This window comes from Ochotona curzoniae, unplaced genomic scaffold (assembly GCF_017591425.1).
Source record: "Ochotona curzoniae isolate NIBS_2020 unplaced genomic scaffold, NIBS_Ocur_1.0 scaffold_3835, whole genome shotgun sequence".
Lineage (NCBI taxonomy): Eukaryota > Metazoa > Chordata > Mammalia > Lagomorpha > Ochotonidae > Ochotona > Ochotona curzoniae.
Window position 1 is genome coordinate 16239892 of NW_024467114.1, and position 23442 is coordinate 16263333.

General features: G+C 43.6%; 1 protein-coding gene across 1 annotated transcript in view; it reads left to right on the top strand.

Moving 5' to 3' along the window:
- GLI3 (GLI family zinc finger 3) overlaps window positions 1-23442 on the top strand; it is a 223533-nt gene that overhangs the window by 61066 nt on the left and 139025 nt on the right. The window contains exon 2 of the mRNA XM_040964715.1: window positions 2972-3214. Within this exon, the coding sequence (XP_040820649.1) occupies window positions 2972-3214 (243 nt within the window). The remainder of the gene's footprint in view (window positions 1-2971; window positions 3215-23442) is intronic.

The window sequence follows — 23442 nt, forward strand, 5'->3', positions numbered from 1 at the left end:
AACCTAGGGAAGCAGGAAGAGTTGCCTTGTGTTTGGCTGTTAAAGCACATTGGCAAATGCTCTTGGAGCCGTGGGATGTTTGCTTACATTTTTGCAGCCGACTTCTGCTTGTTGCCATGGTGGACAGTATGTTTCTGTCAATAATTTGGCCTGGCGTAGCTTGTCTGCACTGGCTCTCAAACTTTATTGAACAACTCGGCTCCACTGAACGAGATGAGACCGCTTTCGTCTTTTGGCCTGCTGAAGTGGTTGCTGAATTTATAAGAGGAGGCAGGAATATTGCTTGGAAGGTTTCCCTTTCGCTGTATGTGGAACGCTCTCAGGCTCCCTAGCCATGTGGCTTCTAGAGTGTGTGTACTGTCAAGCTTGCATCTATCTGAATGCCCGGCGAAAGCAACCCTGTATGGTCGATAAACTTCGTGAAATAACTGCTGGAATTTGCAGTAGCGGGGAGGGCTCTTGGGTCAAAAGTGTGATAGCCCCAACTATGGCAAAAATGAATCGCCTGGTGAAAATTTTCCATGCTAAACAAAATTCATGTCTGCATTTAGCTTTACTAAGAGAATCACTTTCTCTGTATTAGTTTTTGAAGCCTGCATACTTGTTGGTTTAACTGTAGTATTCACACGTGTTGGGTATACTCTCATTAAGAAAATCAGCTAACAAGCACAGCCGTGTTTCCACTCATTTCCTCCTCCATTCATTTCCCGCCTCAGCTGCTTTCTCCCTGGTATGGGGGCTGGGGGTGGGAGGGACTCTGGCCAGACCATTCCAGTTATTCTATTATTGAAGTTGAATTCAAATGATCATTAGAAAGACATAGTTTTTAACAAGTTGAGTTTATTACAGGGATGCAATTTTAGTAGAAGAAAAGTTAATTTCTTCTAGGAAGATAAAGTTAAACCAGGAAATCCTGGTTTAAACCTGCAGCAGATGAACAGAGCTGTTTTTTGTTTGTTTGTTTTTAATCTTTCTTAGAGAATCTTATTTACATGACCCGGCCCCACTGAGCAAGTGGTCTCTGGCCTCAAGTAAAAGTCCCATTCTACAGAATTTGCTGGTCTGTGCTAGAAGTTCTCTTCAGGTTAAAATTTGTAATAAAATAACAGTAAATGAGTGGAAAATATGAATTGGGTGATTTATAGGTTACAGGAATATTTATAAAACGTGTCAGTTTTAGTGCTTTGACACCTTCTGTTTTTATACAACTGCAAACCCCTTAATTCTAGAGCCTGCAGATTTACTCCGAAAGGAAGCCAGAGGTAGACTAATACCTATACGTGTTAGAAGGGAAAATAAAAAGGTAGTGTTTTTTGGTAATTTGTTTTACAGTTACGAAAAGCATGGTTCACATTGCTTTTGTAAAAACGAATGTGAACATGTGAGACGGCATCACTATTTTCTGTTGTTACCTGATAGATTAAACTCATAATTTACTCTTTAAGGTTTGGAGTGAGGATCTGCACAAAACAATACTAAAATAATATTTCACAGTTACCATTGTAGGAGTCAGCAAATTCACAGCAAAGACCAAAACATACCTCATTGTCTATTCTGTCTTGCAAGTCATTTGTGAGGCTAAAACAATATGTTGCTCATTTTTCAAGTCCTACACAGAGGCAGAAAGAGGAACGTTGCTACTGACATTAAGTGGTTCAAGTCCTTCATCGCTACAAAGTAGTTGCTGTTATTTTAGCTTGTAGTTCTTCTCTTGTCTGTATTTATGGCTTTTCTTAATTTGAACAAAGAACTATGAAACTACAAGAGCCTTTTTTTTTTTTCTGAATTTTGGGCGCTCTTAGCTTGTGTGCTATGTGGACTACTTCAAAGATAGTTTGTATATTGGGATAATATATATTTTAAAAATCTGTCCATTATGATTTATACACAAATATTGTTTTAAGATAAGCGGCATTGAGAGAGTTTTTAAATTAGATGCCGAACAGAACCTGGGCAACTTTGACTCCATCAGCACTCTGGGTGCAGGATTCTAGCAGATGAATTAGCCCACTTGTGGGTTCAGATACCCAGTTGGCTTAATTTTATGCATCGGTTCTTTGATCCTCTATTGTGGAAAAGCCATCCAGTCACGTTTGCTGAGAACTACAGAGGATAGATGCAAAGTGCTTCCCGATCAAAGGGAACTGGACTGTTAGGGAACTGGAATCCCAACAATATGTGGAATTTCATCAAGCTGTTTCCTGCATGTGTGGAATGACATGTGAACCCCTGAGATCAGGCATAGGTAGCAACACTACCAACACCTTTCTTGCCCCCGTATTCCAGTCTCTCCGTTTTCCTCTTCCCAGGTTTGTGTAGGGACAGAACAGGAACTGTTCGGCAAGAGACTGTAAGCTTTCATGGTTGGCACTGCTGTCTCATCACCGGTGGGCATTCTCTTTTGTTTGTGCCTCTGCTAAATTTGTCAGTGAGTTATAGATCTGACTTGGGGAAAAAAAAAAAAACATAAAGCCACAAAAAGTTTCTGATAGATCATCATCCTAGGAGCTGCAGAGGCCCGGCAGTCCCTGGAGCCACTGAACGTCCTCAGCAAGCAGCCGCACTCCTCCTTACTCCACAGACTCACTGTCTCAGCCCAGAAAGCTCAACAGTCACCATCTGGGCCTGGCAGAACTTTCCATCCAGTGTGGAACCTGTAGGCTATTGGCACACCCAGGAAGGGGAGCCTCGCTTGAAGACTCACCTATAGACTGGCCAGGGTCATGGGCTGGCCCATGTGGCTCATCTCCCTTCCTCTTCTTGCTGTCATTCTCTGTGCATATTGAACCTTCATTCATAGGCAGCTTTGTCTTGGCAGCCATCTCACCCCAGGTGTGTAGCTTTCAAGTAGCTGTGAAGGAGAAAGAAGCCTCTTGATGGGAGGGATGGAGAGAGAGGCCTAATTGATGACTGTTTTTTAATTGCTCCTTCAAGTGGCTTATGGAGTCTTTCATTTTCCTTCTTTCTTTAGAGGATGAAAGTCCTGGACAGACCTATCACAGAGAGAGGAGAAACGCAATCACTATGCAGCCACAGACCGTGCAGGGACTCAGCAAAATCAGCGAGGAGCCTTCGACATCTAGTGACGAGAGGGCCTCGCTGATCAAGAAGGAGGTCCATGGATCCTTACCACACCTGGCAGAACCTTCGGTGCCTTACCGCGGCACAGTGTTCGCCATGGACCCCAGGAACGGCTACATGGAGCCTCACTACCGTAAGTGCTTCTCGCCAGTATGTGCTTGCTTGTTCCTGGAGCCCCAGGAAGAGAGAGAGAGAGTGTGTGTGTTTATGTGTGCAGTGTCAGGTGATCTGCTCCTATACAATATGTGGGAATGTTGGATTTCTTCTTTCCACTTTTCTTCTCCTTCCTGTCGATTCTTTGTAGAGACAGGTTTTTTTTTGTTTGTTTTTTTTATCATCTCCAAGCAACTTCAGCCTCTGTTGGGTGACCTGTGGAAACCTGGTTCATTTGTGCTGAGGCCATTTGGATCTCTTTTGGGAACTAAATCCAGATTTGTTACATCCAAGTAGAGGCTGCGGGGGGAAGATGGGTTGATGGTGGGGAATCACTAAAGGGAGCTGTGTTAAACCGCCTTCATAGCAGCTGTTCTCATTGTAATGATTTTTGATTTAATGATTTTTGCTGGTTCCTTGTTTAGTGGTTTGTTCAAACAAGCCTCTCTTTTTAACAAATCAGTGCTAAGTTCTTTAATGTGGAAGATTTTTCTGTATGCCCAACTTTTCTTTTTAGCCATCATGCCAGAAAACCTTGAAAGTTCTTTTTTTGCAGCACTAACAAAGTAGAAGAAATTACCTAGAACTCTGAACCTAAGTATATGAAAGTGTTCTCCAAAGTATAAAGGAAAAAAAAATACATGGAATGGGCTTATTTCTGGACTGTTTCTTGTAAAAAAAAATCCACATGGGTTGTGGTAGTGATAAAGTTCAAATTGAGGTGGCAAAGCTTGCAGCTCTTGATTACAGATTTAGCACCTTGCCAGGATACAGGCATGCCATCTAACCTTCCTGGCTCCAACTCCAGATGCTTTTGAGAGCCCCCCAAGAGGGGGACTGGTTTGTGTTTCCCTGTTTCCACATCATTCAGAAATTTTAGTGTTTTAAGGCAAAAGGTCATTAGCCAGATGACTGATTAGCGAGGACAGCTGATTAGTGCATGTTTTTTTGCTCAAGAAAGTGCCCAGGATAAAAGCTAATTTCATCCCTTCATTAGTTGGCTTGCTCACTCATCAGATCAAAGGATCTCGCACAACCTCCGTCTTAGCAACTGCTTCCCTCCGCCCCCCCCCCCGCCCCACCAGATTATATTGTTGGACAAAACGGAAGACACGTTATTTTTTAAGTGGAGAAAGCATTTCTTAAAAAGTGATCAGAGGCAGGGAAGGAGAGGTTTTATGAAACCTTTTCAGATGCTCCATGTTCCCATGAAGGAGCGTCTACTGGCCATAGCGCTGTGAAGTTGTTTCCTTTCATACAGAATGGAGTTGGAGCTGCACTGGGTGCGTGACTCCCTCCCCTCAGTTAGGGTCTCATTTTTGTTGTTGCTTTTAACTTTTTTGTTTTGCTTTTAACTTTTTTCTTTCCCTTGAGAAATGGAAGTTTAAAATAGTGTTGATAGGATTCTTCTCTGAGCCCATGTCGCGTTTTCTATGTTGTGATTGTATTTCTGGGTTTCTTTTTCTCCAGGCAGAAAAATGAGAGGTCTTCCTACATATGTCCTGCCCATATTTACAGAAAGGTACTTCAAAAACTTAACAGAAAAGTTGAGTTAAAATATAAATCTGGGTGAAAACATGTTGAAAACCATGCATGTAGTGGGTTCTGAAAATTTCATGGGAAGTGCATATTATGAAGTAGGCTTGAGTTACAATATTTTTTATAGCTAAATAAATGTATCTTCCAAGTCCCTTTTCTACAAACTCTCTGAAGTTCTCTGAGATCCCCTGGTAGTCCACTTAACTTTGTAAGAGTGACTGTGTATAGATTCTTAGCTGTAGCTCTCTGCATGACTTTGTCTTTCTATGTGAACACAAACTTTTCCCAACTCATCTGTGTTTTGTTTTCCAGATGCCCACTCATTAGTGAGGTATTTAATTAGGACAGCTGAGGAGCGCTTCTCTTTGACTGATGGCCGTGGGCCTCATGACAGTTAGATTTCTGTGTGTGTCATTCAGCTTGCCGCTTGTTCTTGGCTGGTTGATTGTAACGGATTCTGCTGGTCACTGGAGGGGCTGAGTGCTCACACCTGCGACCCCTTGTCTTCTCTCCATGGTCCATGGTGACTGACTTCTAGGACCTCCAGTTAAGATGAACTAATACCACACACTGGGGAGCTCCTGCTGGGATTTGGGTTCTTTCTTGTCTTCTGTTTTGAGGCCGTGGTTATTCTTGACATGTTCTCTCCATTTTGTTTGAATCAGTGTTAAGATTGTGTGATAACATATAAACTGTGTAAGCTGTTGGTTTAACCAAATGCTACATGTGATTGACTTACCATTCCTACATTGGTCATAAATAGATTGGGAGTGATTGCGTGGATTGGCTCAGGAGTCCTGGAATTTGGGCCCATGTTCCAGCTTTGTCACATTTGTCTGAGACAGTGACCAAATGTGTTGATTCCTCAGAGAATCATGTTTGTCTTTTCCAATCACAGGGGATGGTGTCTGCTGCTCCCTGATGTCCCCGTGAAAATTATGTGTAATAATGCAAAGAAGCATTCATTAAGATTGCTTAGCATATGATGAATGCTTCAAAATGAATAAGGCCATGTTTCTGCTTTGCTTCTCTTCATCCTTCTCCTTAACATCTGATGGGTGAGCTGTCCCAGTTGAGTTGAGTTGTTTTTCTGAGTGGTATAGTTGTGTTTGGTTCAGTGAAGATGAGCTTTTTTTCTGGTTCCCCCAGGTGCCTGCTGTGTGAGACCAGTGTCTTCTGTAAATGCAGAGTGGTGATTAAGGATTGAGTAAGCCGTAAGCCTTTGGAAAGGTCTGAACACAGGATTCTGTGCTGAGGTCACCTAAGCATAATGGTTTCTCAGCCGCAGTGGATTGACTGTATGCAAAAAGTTTTGAATGAATTTTGAGAAAGCTTCATATTTTTAATTTAATTAACAGAAACTATTTTATGGAACAATTAGAAATGATGCATGCAGAAATCACAGTGTTATTTATGTGAAAGAAATAATTTGGAGGTACTCTAAGTTAAACTTCAGAGTTGGAGATGACTTTTCCTAGAACCTTTTTGTGTTACCTCATGTTCACAATCACTAGTGTTTCTCAGATTCTTTGTAATAAAATGTCATAAATTTGTCTACCTCACATGGATTTAATTATCCAGGCAAAGCCAATGACTCGTGTGAGATGAAGGTGATAAATTTTCCCAAAGAATGATTTAGCGCGTGGGATACAGTACCTGCATTTGAAAGTGAGACGTAACACTTGGATCACTTTGTTTACCTTGTGGCCGAAACTAATCTCTATTCCATGGCACTGTCCATAACACCAGGGCATTGCACTTGGGTGACCTGAAGTCCAGAACCATCTTTAGAATCTTTAGAGACCATTTCTCTTTGCCTTGAGCTGTTTGCCAGCCCTGCGGAGCCGCTGGAGAGAGAAGACTCCTCTCACCCAGTGTTGCTGGCAGTGTGAGCACTCACAGCGATTCCTTCGTTTCTCTGTGGTTGGAAAATGTAGCCCTTCCAAGATGCCTAATTGGTGCTTCTATATATACTAACTTTGTATTTCTAAAATGTGGGCAGGCTTCCTGTAAGACCGGAAAAGAGAAAATCATTTCTTTTTCCCTTTAGAGGGACATCTGTAAGACTTTTATTACACAAGATTTTATTATACTTGAGTATGCAATGTTGCATCTTCACAAATTGTGCTTAGGCAGAATTCAAAGTACTTTAGGTTTTGTGGGTTTGACATTAAAAATTTAAAAAAAAAAAAAAGAAAGAAAAAGAAAAAAGAAAACCCAGGGATAGCGGGCACTTCAAACACCCACAACATATGTTTGGAATAAAACCCTCACAGGGGGTGGAGGGGTGGTATTCTCTCATGGAGGGTAGCTATGGAGGACTGTATATCAAGGAAGGGAAGCAGACGTTCAAGCTGCTCAGCTTAGACCTGGTGTGGAGTTCACAATGTCTTGGCTGCAGCATCACCAGCACTTTAGAATTTGGGAGGGGCTGGCTTTGGGGCCTTGAGCACCTACTGGTCAGATTTGAACCCCCCCATCTGCCACACAAAGATTTCTCAGCAGTTTGGTTCTTTTTCTTTAAGCTCTTGCTGCATCTGTCACCAGATATTTCAAACTACCATCACCCCCTGCCTTCATTTACTGCTATGCATTTAATCTTTTATAAACTTAAAAAGGCAGGTGACATAATAGTTCAAGCATTCCTGTACCCCGACCAACACTTAACTTTTATTCTCTTCCCTTTTACAGAAAACATGTGTTTCCTTGTCTTCTGTGTGACTGTGAGGAGTCTCCTTTTCTACCTATTCCTGCAGGGAGTTTTGTACAAAGTTTCTTGATTCCCTAGTCACGTCATACAGTCCCCTGCTGGTTTTGTTAAAGGGGCCAGAAAAATGCCTCCTTTTCTGAAAGTTCAGGTCTCTTTTGCAGTTTTATGGTTGTGTGAAGACTACTTTTCTTCTACCCCCAACTGCTCTCAAGCAGTGATCCTTCATGGAAAATATGATTCATTCCTCCATGCAAATGCTTTGATTGAAAACATACCACTGGTATGCCTCCTTCTGCTCCCCAGCTTACAGGACAGAGCTATTAGCTGCTAATTAGCAAAACCTGATGAATTAGCTGCAAGAAAAGAAACTGAATTTTTAATTGGTTTGCATTCTTTTTGGCAGAAAGCTGTTGTGCTGACCCTCCTCATACATTCTTGTGTGCTTAGAAAAAAAAAAAAAAAAGAAATAGCACATGTAAGATCTTTTCCCCTACCTGTCTATCCTCATATTAGGTGACTGCCCACATTTCTTAGAAATGCAGCTTATGAGGGAAGAGAAGATGTGGATTTTACATATTTAATAGGTGCACCTGCTCACATTTCTCTTCCCATCGGAGTGTCAACTTGAGACTGCGAGACAAAAATGCCTACAAGGCACAAGTGAAGAGTTTGGTGTTGTCCAAACCGCAAAGGCAGTGACAGTTCCCCAAACACACACTTCCATTCTCATCAGCCTGTCTTTTGCCTCTTTGGAGAAGAGTAAAGGAAATCATCAGAAATGGGCTGGTTTTTTTTTTTTCCTCTTGAACATTTGCTTGTTTTACCAGAAAGACTGATGTTGGGTCATACTGTGGGAGCGTTGCTAGGCGTCTGGCGTCCTCAGCTGCCAGTTTTGGCTTTCAGGAGACATTGAAATGAAGAGACCTGGACAACTTTATGAACTTTTCTGAAAGTTTTGCGAACTAGTGTAGCTCCCAGCATATATGCTTGTCTTTCTCTTAGAAATGCAGTAAGATGACCTGGCTTTTCTTCAGTCATCTAGTAGGATGAGATAAAAGACGGTGAGCTACCAGCTAACCTTGAATAGTGTGATTAGAAATTGAGGAGGAATTCCTACGACCCCAGGTGGGAACTCCTGCCTATGAGGTCTGATGACTCTTGTGCCTTTATGACTGCGACTCTGGATTCCACCTGTCTCAGTGTGAAAAGGCTGTAGGTGCAATTGGGAACCAGCAATGAGAAAAACCCCGCAGCATTTGGGATAGTTTCTGATTTCTTCCGTGGGTTTTCAGAAGTTTAATGGAAGGATCTGTGAGAAGCTGGGAGATTATTTAAGTGAGAATATTAAGTGAGGAAGAGAATGAAGGGGCCAAGGGAGACTTTGCTGTCAGGAGAGAAATACTTCCTGACCTGTTAGAGGCGACCCAGCCCTTTCCTGCCCTGCCACCTAGAGAAGCATCCTCTACTGCAGTCAAGTGTGGCCCTCACTGCTGGCTCAGGTGCTGGCCCGCCCTTGGAACCTTGAACATGGGCCTACTGCTCCTGTACCAGTTTGTTGCTTTCCTTGTTGTTAAGGTCCTGCTTCTTCCTCAAAGTAAAAGTCATCTTTCAGAACTACCTCCAAGGGCACTCAAGGGTCATGCCATTCTCACCTTTTGTCACATCGCAGCTGCATCTTGGGTTGTCCATACCCAGAGGCCTGGTTTCTTTACAACAGTGTTTTAGTCCAAGGACATGATGAAGCTTTCATGAATGCCAGATTTCCAAGGATGGGACTGGGAGGACTCCTGTCTGCTGCTGTTGGTGGTGGTGGGGCAGGGAGTGGGGTGGGAGGTCTGTGCATGGCACTGTGGAGCAGAGAGGTTAGCAGCTTTTGAATGTGACCACAGCTGCACCACAGATAAAGTTCCGCACACTGATGCTTTGCAGCCTGCCCATCAGAGATGGCATGTGGGCAACACAGAGACCTGATACTTACCTGTGTACGGCCTCTGACCCAGGCCTGGCCATCCACAAAGGTTCTGGCAGTAGCAAGTATTCTGGGTACCTTTATGCATTTACTAATTGTAATCTTTGAAATCTACTGGAAGTTTTTCCTGCCACACGTATGTGGCAATTTTTGAGGTGCTAAGGGTCTCATAAGATAGATGTCTGATCTCTTAACTGTTAAACCAAAGACCAGCTCCCCAATGCTCATTCGAAATACTGTGAGGTTAGCATGGTAGGGCCACCTTTTTCATATGACATCTACAGATAAGCAGATGAATATTTTTTTCCGGTCGTAACCATCTTTGTAATGCATGATTTGGGCAGCTTCTTTATAATTTGTGTCCCAGTGCATTTAGTGTAGAATCCATGTTAATGGGAACCCTGTCTACAGCTCGGGTTAGGATTGAAAGTCCACATGTCCTAGAGTTCTCTACCTTTTCTAATTGGGCAAACACACACCCAAGTGGTGCAACCTGATGACTGCTGGTGGCTTACTTGTCCTTCCTCACTGTCTCCCCTAGTCCTCGCCTTTCACTTTCCGTCCCCTATTCTTCCTAGGGTACAGCGTGTGCAGCACTGCCAGTCCTGCCATTTCCCAGCCATCTGCTAACAGCTTTCCCTCCTGATTTCTAATAGAGGCAGCATTATCCTTGGCCCTCCTCCTTTTTCTTGTATAATTAAAGAATCTAACCTTTGATGTTGCTTGAAGGCTGCACTCCAGTCCTGCTGTAGCTGTCTTGATCTTGTACCTATGAATTTGTGCTGTGTCTTCATACTTCTTCGTGAAAGGGCTTCGTTTTTCCTCTTGGTGCCTTGTGCAGCTTGGGTTAATGCAGAGTAACCAGTCTGCTGTTTTATGGCTCTGCTGTCCCTGTCTGCTGGTACAGTTTGAATTCTCACGTACTCTTTGAAAAGTATCCAACTTCCTCTATTCTCTAAGCTTTTAAGTTTGAGAATCTGCTTTGGTCTCTCCTAAAACGAGTTGTTCTTATCTTGCTGGTGTCTGCCCTTCTTTTTGTCTTTTTATTAAGTTCAGTTTTTGACAGGTTTCTTCTACTTAGAACAAAGTGAAGAAAGATTCCTTTTGGTTCACTCGGCTGGTTTGTGTGTGTGTGTCTGGTGGTGGTGGTGGGGAGCAGGTCCTTTCTGTTTATCATTTGTTAATTGAGCCTGTGCTATCTAGTGTCCTGAAGTGCTGAGAGTATTGAAAATGGGCAGGCCCCACTATGCTAATGAGGCAAACGGGTAAGTCACAAAAGGGCAAGGCAGAGGAAATGTCAGAAGAATCAGAGTAGGGCAAGCACATCCCGTATGGGTGAGGTTCAAGTCCCAGCTGCTCCACTTCTGACTCAGATGGTGTTTCAGCCTCCTTTCTTGGGCCTGGCCCAGCCCCAGCCATTGCAGCCATTTGGAGAGTGAGCCAGTGGATGGATGGAAGATAGCTCTTCTTTGTAACTGCTTTTTCACATAAGTAAAGAAATAAGACAGGCAGATGAGAGACATTTCTGATCCACATTTGACAACCCATGTTTCCTTGGAGAGGACGTTTGGGTAAGGGTAAGGAAAAGATAACGTAGTTGGAGAAGGCCATCCTAACCCTCAGGCCTGGAGACAAAGGAAGACCTGTCAGCATCTTGGGAACCGGTGGGATACAGGCAGTCAGGCTCCTTGGGGAGTTGGCTGGCTGCTTCTCCTCTAGCTTGAGTCTGGTGATTCCCAAATTGGTTGTAGACTCAAGGTGAACACAGGCCTTCTGTGTCATGAGCTATGTCACCAATGCCTGAGGATTTGCTGTTGTAATTAGCAGGGGCACACCTCCAACACTGCTACATTCCTGTGTATGGTGGAAGTCAGGTTTTCCCTCAAAGATTAGAAAACCCCTGTCTACCTGTTCTCCTATTACTGGGCTGTTGTTGTGTATGTGTGTGTTAGGTAACCCCTAAAAGCCAAAAGGTCTTGCTTACCGACTGCAAATACCCAGCACAGGAAATACGCAGATTTATTTCTGATGAATTTGGAGTGTACTGTACCCAGACACATTTTCAAACTTCAAAATATAATGTTCACAATGAGGGAAAAAAATCTCGAGTTTTATTTTACTGGAAAGCTCCCAAATCCCCTCACATCACTCAAGCTTAAGAAATTGAGCAATGGGACCATGGTGAGGTTGAAGATGGGGGCCAGAAATAACAAAGTGAAATTCAGCTGGGAAATCCAGTAGCTAAGACCGCCAGGGGAGAGTGAGAACAAAGAGTTGCATTAGTGGAATGGGCTGTAACCCAGCCCCATTGAAAGAGCCTTGAGGGCCAGGGGGACCCTGGAGGAGGAGACACACGCGTGCCCTCTCTGCAGGGGACTGCAGACCTAATCAGTGGACATTGTGTGGGTCAGACGGGGCCCACTCTAGGCAGCTGCGTGTTGGCCGCATCCACCTGGGAGACCCACATCTGCATTCTGATTGCACTGCTGACTTGTGAGTGCAGTAAAAGGCGCCTGTTTCCTAGGTAATTCAGATAAGCACACGTGGTGGGGATGCTAAGAAACAAACACCACCTCTTCTTTTGATTTCCTCTTGAGCAATAAGCCCGCTCTCAAAGTGGGCAAGGTTTCAAATTCCATTTCCCCCTGCCCCTAGTTTTTCCCCTTTGTGTCATCCCTTGCCCCGCCTCTCCCCTCCCAAAGGGGGTAGGAGACAGCTGCACAATGTGGTGGCTTTCCTGTGGCTTGGCTCCCTGCCAGAGGGTCTGTGACCTAGTCCAGCTCAGCCTCTGCGAGGGATATCCAGCTTGGCTCAAGAAACCAGACCAAGTGGATCCCCCTTTTGACCTTTGATTTCCATATAGAATGTATATTTGAGGGTGCTTCAAAAAATTAGCAGAAAAGTGCAGTTAAAAAAACAAGTTTGGGACAAGAAACAAACCCATTCAGGATTTGTACACAAAGTGCATTTTCCAGTAACTTTTTAAAGACCCTGTGTGTTTAGGTGTATGCACATGTGTGTATGTCTTAGTCTCATGCATTTTATATAGCCTTGTCTTTTATCATGAGTGGTGGAGGTTTAAACGCAGTGTGTGTCCCTCAGACTACCATACATTGACAATGTGGATGACAGTGCTGTTATGAGCACCTGAGTACGTTTTAGCTTACATCTTAGTGCTGTGGTTACATTTCTGAACTGACCTGCTATGGTTCTCACCAGAGTATGCATTCTATCTGTCCTCATTTAGAAACTTTATGCATTTTTGAGAGTTCTCTGTGGGTCAGACACAAAACTCAGAAGCAGAGAGGAGGCCAGTGGAGGTGGGAGGCTCAGCCAGGTCTTGGTAAGTTTGGGTTGGAGGGTAGTTCTTGTGGGCCCACAAAATGCCACTGGAAAGTATAAAGGGATTTGCCTTTCATTTCAGGAGCCTGGGTGATGTGAAGGGGTGAAAGGGGCACACAGGAGGGGCCTGCTAGGAGCCCACCCCACAGTGCTCTTTCTTGGTATTGGGATTTGTGCCATAGACTTTGTTTTTAGACTCACTGAAATTCCACAACAAACCCCCGCCCATGTTTCCCTTTGACATGCAGAGAAATTGATGCCCAAGAATTTGCCTCTTTTTGGCAAAGTTTAGAAGTGACCTAAGAAAAGAAATTTGATCCCAGATAAATATGCTCTATAGCTCACCTCTCACAGCTATGCTCCATAGCCAAGGAGACCCCAGAATCACAGAGGTCTGTGCGAGGGCTGTGCAGGCAAGAGGGTTGGGCCTAGCCTAGCAAAAGGCTCCCTGGCAAATCTGTCCTAGAAGCCAAGCTGCCATTCCGAGTGGCGACAGGCGAGGGCGTGGAGTACAGCTGCTGCCACTACTATATGTGTGAGCCCGGTGCTCTAGGCATGACTGAGTAGGAAAGGACAGGTACTATCTTACTCATGGATGCTTTTCCTGGGAATTGTAACAGCCTGACATTTAAACAGGAGAGACTGCCCAGTCTCTGTCATGTTTTTGGTGAGGAGACACATGTGTTGAGGAAGCCAAAGCGATCACAGCAGGCTTATGTGAAGAGTACTGTGTGTCCCTCACTGAGCTAAAGATCTCAATCCAGGATTTTGTTTAGTTTTCACTCAAACCCCTGAACTAAGGTGCTCAGAGATCCTGGATACTGAGACTGAACTCCAGGCCCAGGGCTTAGGAGTGTGAGAAGGAGATGCTGGGGTTGAGCGGGCCTATCGCTTTCCCATCCAGGCTGTTAAACTTTGTCTTGTCCATGCTGTCCCCAGATCGCTCCCATGGCAGCTTTCTTTTTTTCACTGCTGCCTCTGGCTGTGTGGATCAAAGATCTCAGTTCCTTAAGTGAACTGGGAAGCTCTGCCGAGCAGCTTGTGTACATTAAGCTGGGGTTTTCACATATCCACATCCTTTTATGGTGCCATCTCCATCAGCTGCACAGGGACCACTGTACCAATGTGGGATCCTTCACCCATCTCTCTAGGTGGCTCCACAACAGGGCAACATCCTGCTGTTCCCCAGGGGACACAGAGCAGCCCCAGGTATTCATAAATCCGTCTGGAATACTTATGGGGGAGAAGGAGAGAAACTGTTTCTGGACTGAGACATCTTGGTGCCCATAGTCCCATATGTACAGACAGGGCATCATCTCTTGGCCTTGATGTCTCAGATAAACTCGGAGGATCTGAAGTGTAATTAAGGAGCTGGAAGAATGTTTACAGAGAAAAAGTGAATAGGGCTCAATATAGATAATGGAGTTAGTACAGGCTACAGATAAACATGGTTACTCTCAAATGGTAACTTCAATAAATGGATCCTAAGAATGAGTGAGACCCCACAAAGAGACCACAGTGGACCATCTAGGACAGCCAAGAAGACCAGTGCAATCCTTTTGTCTCCGGGTCCTGCAGGTGGGACTGATGCTTGCTTGGAAGATAAATGGGAGATGTCAGTCCCTATCGGGATGAAGTTATGTTTCAGGGAACTCGATTTGACCTGAGATATATCTAGGGCCGTGTAATAAAGATACGTGTTGTAACAAAGCTCCCACTGCAACAGGAAAATAAGAAAAGGTAATGTCGAGTTTTTTTTTAAGAGTAACTGTGATCCCCTGGGATACCTGTAACCTAGAATAGTCTAAAAATCATAGAAAACTGCCACACTGCTTTCAGAGAAGGCAGAGGATGACTTCTTAAATATTGCTGTTGGTTCCTCCAACGTTAATTGGACTCTGCACACGGTGGAGTAAAAGGCATGGGCTTGGCCCTTGATTTTATATTTTGGGCAGAGAAAGCATGAAACAACACATGAAAACAATTAAGCCACGTATCAACAAGTATAAAATAGCAAGATGAAAGGCAGGGCATGGCTCTGCTGTGGGGGTTTTCTGATTCCAAGGGGACTTTTACAATAGATCTTTGACTCCATGGCAAATTTAAATCCAGTATGAAATTTCTCCTAATTAACATTTCCCTTCTTCTTTCCAAATATCAAATTTATGGACTCTAAGAAATTCACATAACACATATGCCGATGCTGCGTTTTCTTTCCGCTTGATTCGTTCCAGCTGTTATTAACTTTAATGTCTGACTTTCATTAATTTATGAGGAGTTCTGAACTACATTCTGAAACGCTGCCCCCCTGCAGAATTTTAGCCTTCGAGGGGCCACGTTTCTTGCTAGCTTGCCCTGACCTTGGCTAATAGTTCAGCCAAGCGTGTTAGTTTATTGCTCCCTAAAAACTGGCCAGGCCTTTTCGTGATATGGCTGGCACGTGCTGTCGTGGTCCAAGGGTGTTGCATGGCTGCTCTGTCAGTGTTGCATGCTGCCTGCCTTGTACCTGATTTATCAAACCTGCACATCCTTGGTGTGTCTAGCAAGGCACTTAGTTTTTGCCCCTGAGATCTAAAAAGCTCGTAAACAATGGGTTTTCTGGGGTTATGTGGACATGCAAGTTCCATTTGGCATTTTTGTTTATCACTGAGCTTGCTGAAGAAGTGTTTTTCGTCTTTGACTTCTTCAGATGGTTCGGAGCGCCCAGGAGTCAATGCCTGGGCATGTTCAGAAGCACTAGGTTTTTTTTCTTAGGAGTCCTTTTCATGATTGGTTAGGGGAAGTTAGTATTTCACGTTGATAATCCGGCTGGCTCGCTCCTGAGAAACATCACAGTCATGGCCAGGCAGGTACTTGCATCTTGGGACCATGACCCCAAAAGGAGAGAAGACCTACCTTGTAGTTCTTTTCTTGGAAAGGATATTCTTCAAAAACAAACAACAAAGAAAAAACCTTTTTTTCCCCTTTGGGTGAGTGGCAGTGGAGCCTTGGTGCTCTGAGAGCAAGTTCCTTCTAAAATCTTGATGTGAGCATGACTCGAGGACACATTCATTGCTTTTCTTGCTGCATTCTGCCCAGAGTATTAATATTATCATGAGAAACCTTACTTGACAGAGCTTGCTATTAAAGTGGTGATTGGCACCATTTCTGAAAATAATCAGGATCCTTTAGGGTGATGATGCAAGGTCCGGCAGGAGCCAGCCCCTCTGTGCTGTGTACTTCCTGTGCCCAGTGTGTGCACGGGATGCCGCATTCCCTGTCCCCGTCATGTACACGGGATGCCCTGCAGTTAAGAGCAAGGCCACCTTCAACTCCAGGAGCAGTCTTGCAGACTTCTTGGAAGTTCATGAGCTCCGAGGTGTTGACGACAGGCATGACTGTCTGTGCCCCATCCACACCTGTTCTTGTTAGGCTAAAACTATGTGAGATCAAAGCAACATGTGCATCAATATCAAAGTCCCTTAATTTGTTTGAATGTCTCTCTGGTTTTGCCAAAAACCAAGGGAGCTTTGTCGAATAGGCTGATGATAGGAGGTATGTTATGTGCATTTTATTTGTATTTTTAAATGACATCTTTAAATAGTCCCTTGAAAGCATTTCTTTTAGAAATAGTAAAGATAGTTTTTTGGTACTTGGATATTGTAGGGAAAGTTTTGGGCACAATGTTAGTAACATTGGAGTATGAAGATATGCAGCGAAGCAAAGGGGGTAAGTCTGGATGGGTGGTAAGTCAGTCACCTGTGTTCTGTGGGGCTGAGTCCATGTTGCAGTGCCTTTTAGAATCTCTGTCTAGGCTGGGCTACATGTTGCCTAAGATCAAGCTGTGCCTAAGGCCTCAAAAAAGCAACATGTTTGTGAGGAGCTATTCCTGTCCTGTTAATTAGAGGGAATTTTTTTGAGGATGCTAAATGGAATGAAATTTGGGAAGCTATGCACCTCCCGTCCACTGGAATGTCACCAGATTTCTGCTCCAGGTTGATATTCCAGTCTAGGAAAGCCATGTCAGATTGCATCTGAGGTGTAAAAGCTTACCCCTTTGGTTTTCATATTCAGTGCCTAAAGTTTACTTCCTCTACTATTGGATGTTTCTCCTAGGAGAGATCCACGGCGGGGAGGGGAAAACGAGGTTTTATTTGTAATTTAAGACTTTATCATTTTATTAGAATTATAACAAGTTATAAATTTAAAAAGTACATCCAACAAATCACGAAGTGCTGAAGAGGGACAGACAGTACCATGGCCTTATTCTTTCTCTAGTGTGTCCCAAGGATGCTTGTCATCTCTTTTGTTTTGCTGCTTTTCCTAGACATCTATTAGGGCTCCAAAATGAGCTTCAACCATTGTTCCCTAATTTATCAGCTCTCTAAGAATCTAGATAGTTGACATATTTATCAACTCAATACAACTTATTGGCTCTCCATTACAAAATTATCCTTTCATTTTTCAATGTTATGCCCTCTTCCTTTCAATAATGATATTATCATATACTTATTGGGTACTCTTATAACTTTAAAGCTTAAACCTAAACACATATGTTTCTATTTCAGCAACTTTTCATAGTAACTTTTGACTTTTCAGTGCAGAGAAGATATCAGGGCCACATCCACCATACAGATCTCATTGTCTGGAACCCGGCTTTGGTATTATAGTGTCAAGGCTGTTAATGCCTTTGTGATAATATCAGACCTAACTACCTCTGCTATGTTTCTGTCAATAGATTGCCTTTCAGAGTTGAAAATGAGAGAAGTGTCTGTGGTGTTGTTGCCATGGGGATTCTCTGCTTAGCTTTTCTGTAGACCCCATGTTCTAAATCCTGAAATCACCCAGTGGTGATGTCTACAGCACTAAGAGCAAGTTTTAGACTGCTCTGTTGTCATGACTGCTTTACATGCCTGTCATCTTACTCTTTAGTGGTTGTTTTGCAATTCCGTCTGTTTCTTGACTTGTACCATCCTCATGCTCTGAACCCTTCCATGAAATCTCCCAACCATATCTCATCTTTACCCTGGGCACTTCATTCTCCAGAGCACCCTCCCCTAGATACCACTTCTTGATCATCTGAATTGGAGTCACTGTTTCCTGGGTCTTATGATGATGTTATTCCTACTTTCTCTCTTTATGTTACTGGCATGTATCAAGTGATTTTCCAATGATACAGAGGTAAACTTTCTGAGGCTGTCCATGTGTGGAAATACATTTATTTTTCCTTTGCTTCTGTTTGCTATTTTAGCTAGAATTTTGGTAGAACAAACTTGTCTTGCTGAGATCCTGGAAGGCATTGCTGCGTTTTGGCTTGCACATGAACAGTCTGATGTGTAGATGGCTCACCTTTTCCTCCCTGGACATTTGGGTGGTTTTTTTTTTTTAATCCTTAGTTCCTTGAAAGCATGTCTGTAGATGCATTCTTTTTTTTTATTTTTTAAGATTTATTTTTTATTATTTTTTCATTGGAAAGGCGGATATACAGAGAGGAGAGACAGAGAGGAAGATCTTCCGTCCGATGATTCACTCCCCAAGTGAGCGCAACGGGCCGATACTATGCCGATCCGAAGCCAGGAGCCTCTTCTGGGTCTCCCACGCGGGTGCAGGTTCCCAAAGCTTTGGGCTGTCCTCGACTGCCTTCCCATGCCACAGGCAGGGAGCTGGATGGGAAGCGGGGCTGCCGGGATTAGAACCGGCGCCCATATGGGTTCCCCGGCGTGCAAGGCGAGGACCTTTAACTGCTTGTGCCACCGCGCAGGGCCCAGATGCATTCTTAATATAATGCAATTGTTACTTTATTGTGATTTGTTGTTGCTCATCACTTGCTACCCCATTCTACTGTGATGGCTGGCCTTCATTTCTGTGAATCAGTTCTTTAGGAATTGTACCAACAACTTACATTCTCTGCTTTTAGATTCTAACAAGTAGAGTGTTCGTTTTTCTCTGTATTTTACTGTTTCTTTCACTTTTCCACCCAACTGGAATTCTTTCACTTTTCAAATATATTTTATTTCAGCAGTCTTACTTTTAACTTCTGAGAGCTTTTCAAGAATTATTGTGTTTTTTTCTCAGCATTGTGTTCTTGCCTTTCCTTTGTCATACTTTGTGGAAACACTCCTGAAGTTTCCTTTAGGATTAACTTGTCTGTGGATTTTGATCATTCTGTTCTCCATGCACTTGCAAGCCTAGTGACTCCTGGGTGTTGTGCGCATTAAGGCCAAGGAGAGCGATAACTCTGCTGGTTTGTTGACCTAATCATAAGACACTTGCTTTCCTTAGTGAGAGCATGCTCAATAAGATGGGGTCTTGCACAAGGCAGAGTGAGAAGAGATTGATTCTCAGTAGTAGAAGTGGTGAAACTCAGCCATAAAATCTTGTCTTGGTTTTATTTATTTATTTCATTCAGTTTTTTTTTTTCCAGAAGATCCAGACAGATCTCAAATCCTGTCATTTATGATGGTGAGACATGAGCAAATGACTCAGGCTTTCTGAGCCTCTGTTTTCTCAGCCATAAGTTGGAACTAATAGTAGCACTTAATTCAGAATCTTATCTTGAGGGTTGAGTTAATATAAATCAGACTCTTGGAAGTACCTAGTATAAGCCTACTTGCATTATTTTATTTCAGAGTGGTCTTCAGGGGCACAGGTGGAAAATATATTTGCCCCACCTGCTCTGCTGGACTGGAAATGTTAGACTAATTCTGTTGCATTTGGGATACTGGAAAGAGATCTATATTGGACTCAAGCACTCTTTTTTCTTTTTTTTTGATGAAGGCATGCTTTTTAAAAAAATGTTGATTTATGTATTTGAAAGGCAGAGATGGATTGATTGATGAGAACTTTAATCCACTTCGTTCTCTGCAGCAGCCAGGGCTGTGTTAGGTTGAAGCCAGGATCTCTCGTGTAGGCGATGGAGACTCAAGTACCTAAACCATTATCTGCTGCTTCTCAGTACATGCATTATCAGTAAGCTGGGTTTGAAGCAGGGTAGCCAGGGATTATACCAGGCACTCTGATATAGGATGTTGGTGCCCATGAAACAACTTCACCCTAAGTGACACAGTGCCTTCCCTAGAACATGGCATCCTAACAAGTGTCTTAACCACTAGACTAAACACCCACTCCACAAAACTCTTAAAAGTTATACTCCTTGCTACCATAAGAGTGAGTCATTCATTTCTTGAAAAAAAAAGTGCCCTCTAATTTATGCTTTTACCCAAGTGGAATTTTTTTTTTAAACAACAGCACTGGAGTTCAAGGGAAATGTGGTGGTAGACCTTGAGGTCAAGTCACTCAGCTCTGGCTCACCTCATAACAAACAGTTACAATGGATGGTGTTTTCTTAATGTGATGCTAACATATAAAGAGAACAGATTTTACATAGTTCTTAGATACAGTTCTAACAACACAATTATACTCGTTTTCCTCACTCCCTCCCCACTTTTTTTCTTTCTTTGCAAAATGGTAGACTTTTAAAAATGTGTCTGTGTATTAACTACCACAAATAAAGAGGAAACACACTTTGTCTTGATTAAGTGCTCATTTCCTACCACATGCTGTATAGGAAAGTTCATCATCTCCAAACATATGTATATGCATTCCTATGTTGGTGTCTTTTGGTTTCATTTCTATGTTGCATATTAAGGTGTATTGTAATTGAACACACATTGTTTTACATTAATTTCCTTTACATTAAAAACCACACCATTGGATGGCTCAGCAAGATGGCTCAGTGGCTAAATCCTCACCTTATGTGCATCAGGATCCCATATGGGTGCTAGTTCATATCCTGGCTGCTCCCCTTTTTAGCTAGCCCCCTGCTTGTGGCCTGGGAAAGCAGTTGAGGATGGCCCAAAGCCTTAGGAAACGATACTGTGTGGGAGACCCAGAAGAAGCTTCTGGCTCCTGGCTTTGGATCATCTTAATCCCAGATGTTGCAGCCACTTGTGGAGTGAACCAACAAATGGAAGATCTTTCTCTATGTCTCTCCTTCTCTCTGTAAAACTGTCGTTACAATAAATAAATCTTAAAAAAAGAATCAGGAAAAGAAAGATTCTTGGGGAAGCCAATCATATTACATACAACTTACCTTTATTTTAAGTTGTAAACCGTGTTTTCCACATGTCCCAAATGTTGTTAAGGCTTGAGGAGCTTAAATGAGCATTGTGTTAAAATGGGCTGCTCTCTGCAGTAATTGGCTCTGTTTTAGAGATGGGAAGAGTAAAATGGGCAGAGACAGTGTGCTGTTTGGGTGGTGCTGCAGCCTGTACAGTTTTGCAATCAAATCTCAAAAGAGAGCTGGATTGGTGTGTGTTTTAGCTATACTGCCAGCCTCACCTGATGTCCATGTTGCTCTGTTCCCTTTTTTGACTCCTGCATCCCTTTAGAATGTGCAATGAGCTATAGTTTCAAGGAGGAGGTCTTTACCTAGCTTGGGCAGAAGAGCCTAAGGCATGTTGTCCTTACAGAGGACAGTGATCCACCTGCTTCATGGTCCCTCCTGCCTGAGTTGGAAGGGATCCTTGGCGAAGGAGCTGCCTGCAGCACTGACTGTGTCAGAGTGGGAAGATGAGCTGTGAGTCGGGGGCGGGGAAAGGGCTTTAGGAGTGAGAACCTATGGAAAGTGCAAAGCTTCGAATCGAGACTTGGAGAGCCACAACAGGTCCAGAGTGTTGAGGCCACAGTGGGTGTGAGAGTATAAGGAGGTGGTGCTTGTGATGGCTGCAACTGGATAAATCCTTGTCACTGAGTTTGTCTGTTGGTTCTTTACTGTTCTGGGTGGGAGGCAGCCTGTGAGTTAGCACTGAGAAGGCTATGGCATCCCAGCTCAGGAGCTTGTTTCTTTTCTAAATGAGGGAGTCTTGGAATGGAGATCAGAACCTAGACCAGAAGACAGAACACAGGAAAGACTACAATGCAGCAGGGTGTTTACATGATTTCCTGTTAGACATATCATGGAGATGCTTTTATTTCCCTTTTCTGTTTGGCCACAGGGAAACTGAGATTTTAAGTGAGCTCCAACCATATTGCATGCACATGGTTTCCATTTAATTTTCTTTACGTTTTTATCATCTACCAAGGGTAGTGAACATCCAGCCTGTATGTCATGGAAGGCCTGTGAAATCATATGATTTGGCCCTGCCCAGAGAACCATACTTGACTCAAAATTCAGTAAACCTGTAGCAGGTGAATTTTTAGATTGATAATTTTGTGTGGCTGGGATTGATTTTGTAAATATCCAAATGGGCAGGAAAAAGAAAATGTTCCCCAACCCCTAATAAACTGTTCTCTACCCTGATTTTATTTAGTTAGCATGTTCTGTCTTTTACATTCTTGCGTGATACCTGAGTTCTTTTTATCTAAATAGACAAGATGTGAATATAAAACTGAAAATTAATTGGCAAGGGTTGTTAGAATTCACTGCAGGTGAGAAAGGGACAGCAGCTGAGTGCTGGTGCAGCTGGAGGTTTTGTGGTGGTGGAAGCAGATTGTTGAGCCATCCTGCAGTGAAGGACGCTGCCAGTCCCCTCCCCTTCAGTGGCAGCTCTGTTTGGGGAAGCTCTGTCGCTGCCCTCCCCCTTCCTGTAGGAATAGGAAATCTCAGATGCCTCCAGCTCCCACAGAAGGGCCCACAGGGAGCTGTTTCACTATTTCTGGCTTTAAACTTTTCTCACCTGCAGCATATGTGTGTATGAATATTTCTCTCATTACTTTTTTAAAAAAAAATCTTTTAACTTGAATCAGTTTTGGGGACATTTGCTTGCTGCCATCCTTTTTTTTTTTGGTGAGCCTGTATTAATATTTTAATATTTGTACTCCTCTGTTGAACATGTGACTATTAATCAAGTTGTGTGTGATCAGCCCTGTGTTTTCAAGTTATCGCAGATGTGCAGCTTTCCTATCTTGGCTCCCAGCTCCATCGAACCCCGCTGAAAAGCGCCTCCATGTCAACGCCGTCTGGTTAGATGCTCAAAAATAAGAGGCTTGTCTCCTGGGGCCGGTCCATATTATGAGCAGAGTGTAATCCTGAGCGTTGTTTTGCTTTGCTCTCCAACGACTGGGGACAGTGAGTCAAGAGTGAGAACTCCCTTTGTTTCATGTCGTGTGCCTAGCAGGGGAAGAATGTCGCGGGGCAGAAGATGAAGAAAGACATAAAAGGATCTCAGCTCAAGGAGGTCAGATCCATCAGAGGCTTAGCGTTGCCTTCAAAGATGCCTGGGACAGGTGGCAGTTCAAGACAATCACAGCCGTGGCGTCCGCCGGAGCTGAGATAAGGGATTGCCGCAGAAGCCTGCTATCTGGTGCCCGCTTGCTTTGATGTAACTCAGCTAGGAAGACTTTGGGGAGCGGACGACTGCCTTCCTCTGTGGTCGGCTGCTGTTGTTCGGCCTTTTAAGGTCTCATTACTGTGCTCCTTGAGGATTAATCCTCTTTGAGGTTTACATGGAGTGGTTTTGTCCAGAGGCTCAGACAGGGACCCCGATGCCACCCGTATGAGGCATCACGACAGTCTTTTCTCTCTCCCTCTTCCCTGGCCAAGTTGTTGATATTTAAAACTATTCCAGAGAGTAAGAACTGCCAGCAGCCAGCACGCATGGCTTCCCTCCCTGGCTGCTGTAGAGGTTTCACTGTCACTTGAGCATTTCCTGCAGTTAGTGTTGCGTGA